This window comes from Lampris incognitus, chromosome 18 (genome assembly GCF_029633865.1).
Source record: "Lampris incognitus isolate fLamInc1 chromosome 18, fLamInc1.hap2, whole genome shotgun sequence".
In the NCBI taxonomy this organism is placed as follows: Eukaryota; Metazoa; Chordata; class Actinopteri; order Lampriformes; family Lampridae; genus Lampris; species Lampris incognitus.
The window spans coordinates 16,725,501-16,734,235 of NC_079228.1; the positions used below are offsets into that span (position 1 = coordinate 16,725,501).

The following is an 8,735-nucleotide window of genomic DNA, read 5'->3' on the forward strand; positions in this document are numbered from 1 at the left end:
CTGCCACACAAAAGGGTGCACACCACACCACATAAACAAAAAACTCAGCAATGCATCAAGAAACACACGCACAGGACAAGAAACAGACAGACTGCCCAGCATACACACTTGCACACTCGCTCAAATAAACAATGCGCACACTGCGGCGCGCACACATTTTGGACTGGAAACCACAGACATTGTATCCTTAAGTAGATCAAAGCGTTCTCCAGCAGTAAACACACACAAGGCTCCTCTCTGCTCTTTCATCCCCACAGAGCTGTTTTGGTGAGGAGCGGTACAATTATGATCCTTAGAAAAAACTCGTTACTGCCGTCAGCCATCAATCTCGTTTCTTTTCTCGTTATGGACGGGCCGGATGACTTTCACTGTTGACACCGTTTCCTTCTCTGTCCTTTTAACCTTCAGAATCCCTGTCTTCCCTCTGCACCCCCCCCCCCCACCAATTTATTGAACTTCCACACCGTATCAGTCACTCAACCGCAACACCTCAGATCCTTCTCTTTGTTTGCCTCGCTCTTGTTTTCTCTCTCTAGGTCTCCCTCCCACCCTCCCGTCTTTCCATCTGCCCCATGTTGAGGAGACAGTGGCCCAGACAAACAGAGAGAGAAGATATCCGCTGGTAGACCACAGGATTGGAGAGAAAGAATGGCAAGTGAGTCGGCGAAGGGGGAGGGAGATAGATAGATTGATATGAGGGTGAGGCTAATTACAGAGTTCTGTCAATGATAGGGCGAAGCGATCGGTCTGTTTGCCTCTCCGCGGCATCCCGAAAACATCACCCGCGTCCACCATGTTTATCCTCTGCCGCCACAAAACCACAGCTCCCATCAGCCACGACTGGAGACGACTCAGAAACCGAGGGGGGTTACGGCTGGGCAACATACAGGCGATGTTTTCAGACAAGGCTAATGTGACAAAGTGGGTGAGATGCAGTTTTCATTCAGCTATTCATTTGCCAGTCTTGACAGAGGAGAATGTATCGCTGTAAACACGAAGCAGCCATTTGATTGTGGTTTGTAAAAAGACACCCCGTTGTGTTTGTATGTGCAGTATGCACACACACACACATGCACACGCACACACTCATGCATGCATGCACACACACACATGCACACACACACTCATGCATGCACGCACACACACACTCAGTAAAAGGAGAGATAAGACTGAAGGCACTTAGGCTTTATAAAGGTTTTTGCCAAACATTCCTTGTCAATCAGACAGAATCATTAAATGTACTCGTATGTATAAATGATCAACAACATCAAATATCACAGTAAAAAGATAAGTGAAGCTTCAGCTTCGGTCACTGTCATGAGTTATGTTTTAAGGCTCTGGTTTGTGTGTGTGTATGTGTGTGTGTGCGTGTGTGTCTATTCATGTGTATGTCCTTGGTCTACATGTGCATGTGTTTAAGTCTGTGTCTGTGAGTTTGAGCCTTTCTGCAAACATGAAGCTGCTTAAAATCTTATTTGCTTTTGCACTTTGTTTCTCACTCCATGATGTCTTCTATTACTTCAACCCCCCCATGCTAATCTTCATTTATCCATTGCTTGATTGTTCTTCCCCCACAGTCTGATATGGCTTTAGAGTCCCTTTCATTTGGAGACAATAGTGAAATGTCCAATAAAATTTCTGCAGAGGCATCCAGCCTGCTACACAGTGTACATGTGAGCTTCACGTGTGCTGCACACCATCCGTTCACTGGGGATGCACCGTCGGAGTTCACCTCAGAAGGCCCCGATCTCGGTCCCCCACCCTTGGGCCGACTTGGCGGATCCTCCCAGGCCCCGGCGCTGGATTGTGGGAGACCCGTGAGGTGCAAAGGGCCTGAAGGAGACTTGCAGAGGGGCGGAGGAGGAAGATGATGATGAAGTGGAAGTGGCGGAAGTGGAAGGAGAGGAGGAGGAAGGGGCAAGAAGAGGAAGAGGCGAGGCCCTGGAGGCACTGTGGGGAGATGGCTGGGTGTGTCTGTGGGCCGGGGAGGAAGGAAGGGAGGGCACCCTGCGCACAGAGGCCAGGGCCGCGGGCGCAAGAAGGGGCGGTGCTCCTTGCTGGCAGCCGGCCAGGGGAGCGAGGCGGAGGGAGGCGGGCGACGGGTAGCTCCCCAGGAGGGCCAGCTCCCTTCGCCCTCCAGGGAAGGGAGGTGAGGAGGACGCCGGCGTGGAGGGGGAGAGCTGAGGGAAGGAGGCCCACGGCCAAGGGGAGAAGGGCAGAGCGGAGGTGGGGGGCGACTGGAGGAGAAGGGGGTCCAGCTCGCTCGCACAGTGGGAGAGGTGGGAGACCAGTCGGGCTCCGATGGGGTCCGGGGAGTCTGCTCCTCCTTCGAGAGAGTTGAGATACCTCACCACTTCACCAACACACTCCCTGAATCCCAGTGTCCTGTAGTCCACTGCCAGGGCCCTTGCATCAAAGTAGCCTGAGAGAGAGAGAGAGATCTGATAAAAACATCTTTAACATATACAGATGTTGGGAGGAGAGTACCAGAGACGGTTGCTTTACCTTTTCCCCCCATGGCATGCAGAAGTTTGAGGTGATCCACTGTCATTTGCAGAATCTCGGCCTTCTCCAGCTTAGAGGACCCCTAGACACAATATCAATCCATATTTTTGACAATATAGCCTTGCATTAAATGATTTCCTTTTACTGTAATTTTTGTTCAGTTGCGGCCATTTTTGTAACTGACGAGGAGTTACCTGTTTCTCAAAAGCACTGGGTACCAGTCTCCTCAGCTCTGATAGGCTGTGGTTGATACGGTCCCTGCGCCTTTTCTCTATAATCTTACACAGCAGGAGGAGCAGAGGAACAGTTGAGAAAGACACGACTGAAACGTGTGAGTCAAGAAAAGTTTCATCCGTCTATCGGTGACACATGACGCGGAGTACAAGGACATTATGATCCACTTACCCCTCTCCTCTTTTTGCGGGCCAGAATCTGTGAGGTGCTGCCAGGGGACATGGACCCGGTGACTGGGCTGCACCATAGAAGAAGAAAAGTGACAGAGAGAGAGAGAGAGAGGGGCGAGAGAGCAAGAGGGAGACAGAAAGAGAGAGGAGAGAGGGGGGGGGTGAGAGAGTGAAAGAGAGAGAGAGAGAAAGAGGGGAGAGCAAGAGGAGAGAGAGAAGAGGGGGGTGAGAGAACGAGAGAGAAAGAGAGGGCGAGAGAAGGAGAGAGAAAGTGGACAGAGCAAGAGGGAGACAAAGACAGGAGAGAGGGGTGAGAGAGTGAGAACAAGAGAGAGAGGGCGAGAGAGAAAGAAGGGAGAGAGCAAGAGGAGAGAGGGGTGAGGGAGAGTGAGAATGAGAGAAACAGAGGAGAGAGAAACAGGGAGGGAGGGTTGGCACAGAGAGCAGCATGTTAACTTTGATGCCCCTGCATATTGTTATTGTTACCCGCCCTAATATGACACAGGGCCCGGATGGCACATCAGCTGCCCTCAATCTAATTTGTTTTTCTGGTCACAGTGAGGCACGGGGAGCGCCCGGGAGAAAAGGGCGGACAAGATATGTTTTGGTTTTAAAGCGTTTCTGGACATTAGTCTCAGTCCAACGACATGCTGTTCTCCTTCCATCCAAGCAAAGCACTTTTAGAAGGATGATTATATAGCTGCAGGGCGACGCTTTGGCTCACATGGGGCTCCAATATGCCGCTTTGGTTCTGGGATCCACTGAGCACAGCCTCTCAATATGGATCCTGTTTGTTTGTGAGCGTCTTCTTACAGGCTCAGAAGAGCCTGACAGCTTGGAGCCCCTTTTCAACTGCCTCACCAAAGACTTATTGCATTTCTATTAGATTTGAACGTGGGGTCTGCCAGCTTATATGCATGTTTTCTGTTTAGCTTTATGTTTGATGGTTTGTGTCCTGAAAAGCGGGCGCTGGCCTCCATTTGAATGTCATGTGGCATTTGGATATCTCTAAATGTTTTTTTAGTGTTGCTCGCCGCCGGCGTTGGCATTTTAATCCGAGGGGCCTGATGTTGGCAATATGTAGGACCATGTTTGTTTTCATCACCGTGCGTAGCCTCAAATATTCCGTGATGGATATTAATTTAAATTTCCACATTTGAAGGCAAGCAAAAAACTTTCTAAATGAACCCGAGTGTGCTTCGGTAAGAAATCATGGGGAAAAAATGTTTGCCTAATTATTTTTTTTTAATTCTGTCATGGGATCTGAATGTTGGTCTGATATGTGAATATCATGCAAGAAATTATATGATCTGAAATCCAACAATATAACCCCCCCAGCGACGACATCGAGCACTCGAGCAAATAAACACAGCTGTTAAGAGGCGAGGTATTACATTAATAATAATAATAAAGCATAGGAATAAGGGCTGTGTATGTCTCGGCAACATCAAGCAACGTTTTCAGATTTCACGAAAAAACCTCATTTAACCAATTTAATCCGCAATTTCACCCACTCGGTCTTCATAAAACCAAAAGACGAGGTGGGAGTTTTGTAAGTTTGAGCTCGCAAGTTTCTCTTTTCAGAAAAGGGAATTAAAAAAAGGAAAGATAAAACCTTGCAAAATTTTGCGAGAATTAATTTCCACCGATTTTGTGCGGTTAGTGATATGGCTCATGTAAAAGACAAACGTTCCCATGTAATCTAGAGAGCTACAAAAAATCCTATTCAACTCTGCAGACTGACTTTTCCCTACAGTGTGTTATATTGTCTTTTATTGTATTACAACCTCTGTTGTACTTTTTGTTATGCTGCTAGTTGATAATCAGTATTATTTATTATTCATTATTATCAATTGATACAACCTTGAGAAAATAAGGTCAGGTCAGATTTTGCTGTTAAAAATAAGGGTGTAAAACACTTTTTTTTTTCCATGTGCAGATGTGAGCAATTCAGTGAACAAATTGAATATATAACTCGGACTGGGCCGGTACAGCCAAACTTGAAGATGACCCCGTCATCATGTAGCTGAGTGTAAATGATTCTGTCATGAAGTTGAAGGCTCTTGAGCTTTGCTTTTTACGCCCGATACCACACAACGCACATTTCAGACATGACAAGAGTTACACAACTTCTCTATATGGCCGTCCAGCTGTTGTATAGCCTAGTGTAACGCCATCCGCCGTCGTCACTCGGATAAGCTGTCAGGACTGTTGGGAGATTTGATGGAGTGATGTTGGCCGAGTTCGAGCTTTCACAGTCACCGTTTCGCGGTCAGCAGTCAGCCGCTTTACAAAAACTTTGCAAATACACAAATGACACCCCCCCGGTTGTTTATGCCAGTGTGCTGCTTACATATCTGTGTGCAGGGGAATTGCCCCCTCAGAAAACCATATTTATTCATGTAGCTTACATGATTTCCCAGTCACCCGCGCTGCTTATTCAGTAGGCCTGACGATGCTCAGCGGAGTCGTTGGTTCAGATCTCTGATAAAGAGCATCGTTTACTGGCGTCGCCACGTATTTAAACAGCACGTTTGTCTTGAATTACAGCTTTCTTTTTCACGCTAAGCCAGCAGATTTGAGTAAAGACACAGATGGCAGTCTGAGGTGTGTTGCGTGGATGTGCTGAACTCACCAGTAGCCGTCCTCTTGTCCCACATCGATGAACTCGTCTGTGTCCGAGTCTGGAGAGCTATAGTCATGAGGTCTCTTCATCTCTCCGGCTCTTCCTCAGCGGATGGATGATAGATGGGCAGATGAATGGATGGTCGTAAAGTGGAGCTGTGTAAATGGTTGGCGGCCGCTGTCTTTGCCCCCCCCTCCCCGCCCCCCCCTGGAGGTAACACTGCAAAGACTATGTGTCCTCTGGAGCAAAAGCCCACCCTGGTGCCCCTAACACACACACACACAGTCTGTGTCTCTCTCCCTCCCTCTCTCTCTCTCGCTCTCTGAAAAAGCGTTGGTCTCCAAAGTAACTTGTTGTCTTTTTGTTTCTCGGTGTCTTCTGTCCTTCCTTCTGTGATTCAGCGCTGCCACTTGGTCGTCCCCCGAGGACCCATGACAACTAAATGTTTTTACTAGCTGCTTTAGTCCTTTACTCTATCAGTGGCATCCAATCACACTGCTACCTCTCTCTCTCTCTCTCTCTCTTTCTCTCTCTCTCTCTCTCTCTCTCTCTCTCTCTCTCTCTCTCTCTCTCACTCGCTCTCACTCGCTCTCAGTTCCTCTCTTGGCTCCGTCTCGGTGTCACAGCCACCCAATGACAAAACACGACTTTGGCACTCGGGGCAGGGTTGCCAGTTTTGGCTCCCCCCCCCTTCCCTCCTCCCCTCCCTCCCTTCCCTTCATCTACCCTTCACTGGCTTCTCACCAAGCCCTCTCTTCTTTCCGTGCCCTGGCTCGGTCATACTCAGTCAATTAGCCTCCTCTGTCCTCAGTCTCATTTTGCTCTCCTTCCCTGTCTCTCTTTTCTCTCTTCTTCTGCTCCTTTAATTATGCTCCCTCCCTTCAAGAACAATAGCAGAGAGCTAGCGGGGGGGGGGACTGTGGGAACGATGGACCATGAAAACACTTCATAATGTATCGGGGAGTGTGTGAAGATACACAACACCCAACCTCTTGTACAGACACACAGGTGACGCAGAATCGAGTTACCGTATATATTTCTACCTCTCGTGCTGTGTGTGTGTGTGTGTGTGTGTGTGTGTGTGTGTGTGTGTGTGTGTGTGTGTGTGTGTGTGTGTGTGTGTGTGTAAAAAGGGGCGGTGACAGAGATAAAGAACCAGTAGATCAGAGTCCAGACACAGACCCTTGAGCTAAGCTGCCCATCCGTCTGTTTTTCTGTCTGTCTGTCTGTAAGGAGAAGAGGAGGACAGGTAGGTCAAGAGAGGAATCAGCTAGTGAGTGTCTGTACCAAGCAGCTCTTCACCAGACAAGATAGTTCTGTCTGTAAACACACACACACACACACACACACACACACACGCGGTTCTCATTCGGCCTTCTCGGCCTTCTCTTAAACACTTTACACTGGGTTCCACTGTCACCGTGGGAAGATAGTTGGTACAGGTTGCCATAGCAACCAGAGAGCCAGGCGCCTGTTGTTAGGAGCGGTGTCTTACTGACCCGGCACTGTGTGTGTGTGTGTGTGTGTGTGTGTGTGTGTGTGTGTGTGTGTGTGTGTGTGTGTGTGTGTGTGTGAAAGAGGCCAAATGGCATGCCCCCTTCCACACAATGCCCAGCTGAGTCCTCCTCTTCCTGCCTGGCAGACTGGGAGGGTGTGTTAGTTTAAAACCTACCACAATGCATGTGAACAAGATCTTTGTGTATGTTTTTGAATGAGCCGTCTGTTGTGCGCTTATTTCGGGCCATATCTCATGTGTGCGGTGTTTCCATTGTGAGCTCCTCGGGAGTGAGAGTGTGTGTCCCCCCCCCCCCCCCCCCCCGCAGTAAGTCGACGTGCGCGCCCTTTGTTCTGCGCTCCCTCGCCGCTCTTTCTCACACCATTTAGAAACGCACGCCACCACGCACCGACACACACTCTTCTTCGGTGATATTTTGGCTCTGTTGCCCATTTTTCCCTGCCTTGCTTGCTGTTTCTCCGAGTGCTATTTTTTTCTTTTCTTCCCCCTGACCGTAGTGTTTTCTTTTATTTATTTCTTTTGCTTCATAAATCAGCATGTTTAGTCATTTTAGTGGCGCGCTTTCTTTTGCTCCTTCTTTTCTTTCTTTTTTTCTTTGTCTTTCTTTCTGTCTTTCTTTCTGTCTTTTAAGGCAAGATGTTTTATAATCACTTATTTTTTTTCCATCTCATTTGTTCTAACTGTAGGCATCAGGGCATTCTTGTGCGCTCTCTACTTTTGGGACTTTATCATTATAAGTAAATGAAAAAAAATTAATTAAAAACTTGTGTGTCTGCATGTATGTGTGTGTATCGGTGTGTGTGTGGGGGGGGGGGGCATGTGTGTGCAATACTCCACAAGTGTCATAATCAGTCTGACCATCACCAGAGGCCTTATGGTGTGGTGAATATGAGTCAGAAGTGGTGGAAAAAAGATCTCCCCCCCCCCCTCTCTTTTTCTCTCTCCCACCCTCCTTCCAAACAAACCCTCTTACACCCCCTTCCACATATCCTTTCATTACCAATCATTCCTTAATTCAGATCTGGATCTCATTTTAGCCCCCTCCGTCAAAAAACACAAAAAAAACAGAGAAGAAAGAAGTTGAAAGAAAAGAGACATCTATGAAGTCAGGCCCGTCTGCTCTGTTATTTTTATGATCCCCCCTTTTCTTTTTTTGCCTTAAAAGATGAACTTTCTTCTCTGTATCAGCAGCTGTCATTTTTTTTCCTTTTATTTTTTTAATTAGAATCAGTTTGCTTTTTTCATTCATCGTTTCACCCCTCGGATGGACAACAGTCCCTCTTTCTTGCCGAGGATGAGGCGAGCTGCACGGAAGACACGCGTGTAATGGAAATTAATTAAGAAGATTAATTAACAAATTAGGCAATTCTCAAAATAGCTTTGGGAGGGGGTGGGGGGTGTCGAGGAAGAGAGCCGTCCGTCGCTGGATGCCAGGGCTGGAATTCTGGGAGATTTCTGGCAATCTTGGTTGGCCACTTCAGTCCTCTCGGCCCCCACCCACCCCGACTCCCCGTCCCCCCTCCAAACCACAACAAGGCTGCATCCCTTATTGAAATTAACAAGCTCATGCTTTTACAATTTGAGCACGCACGCACGCAAATCCTCGCACACACACCGAGACAGAGCTATGAACGCGAACGTGTGAACGGCCGCAGACACGCATACAAACACACACATGGACTCT

The 8,735-nt window shown here is 48.1% G+C and overlaps 1 protein-coding gene across 1 annotated transcript; it reads right to left on the minus strand.

Annotated features, from left to right (window-relative positions):
- Positions 1–1,733: 1,733 nt before the first annotated feature.
- On the minus strand, positions 1,734–5,624 carry heyl (hes related family bHLH transcription factor with YRPW motif like). Its single transcript, XM_056298862.1, has 5 exons — positions 5,545–5,624; positions 2,911–2,977; positions 2,700–2,783; positions 2,506–2,587; positions 1,734–2,422 (listed from the first exon to the last, which is right to left on the minus strand). Exons 1-5 carry the CDS (start codon positions 5,622–5,624, stop codon positions 1,734–1,736), a joined length of 1,002 nt encoding a protein of 333 aa, XP_056154837.1.
- Positions 5,625–8,735: the final 3,111 nt, after the last annotated feature.

Excerpts from the sequence above, each read along its gene's own strand:
- heyl (XM_056298862.1), bottom strand. The coding sequence starts at position 5,624 with ATGAAGAGACCTCATGACTATAGCTCTCCAGACTCGGACACAGACGAG. Across the intron at positions 2,978-5,544 it reads GGACAAGAGGACGGCTACTG|CCCAGTCACCGGGTCCATGT; the intron begins GTGAGTTCAGCA and ends TCTATGGTGCAG. Across the intron at positions 2,588-2,699 it reads CCAGTGCTTTTGAGAAACAG|GGGTCCTCTAAGCTGGAGAA; the intron begins GTAACTCCTCGT and ends TATTGTGTCTAG.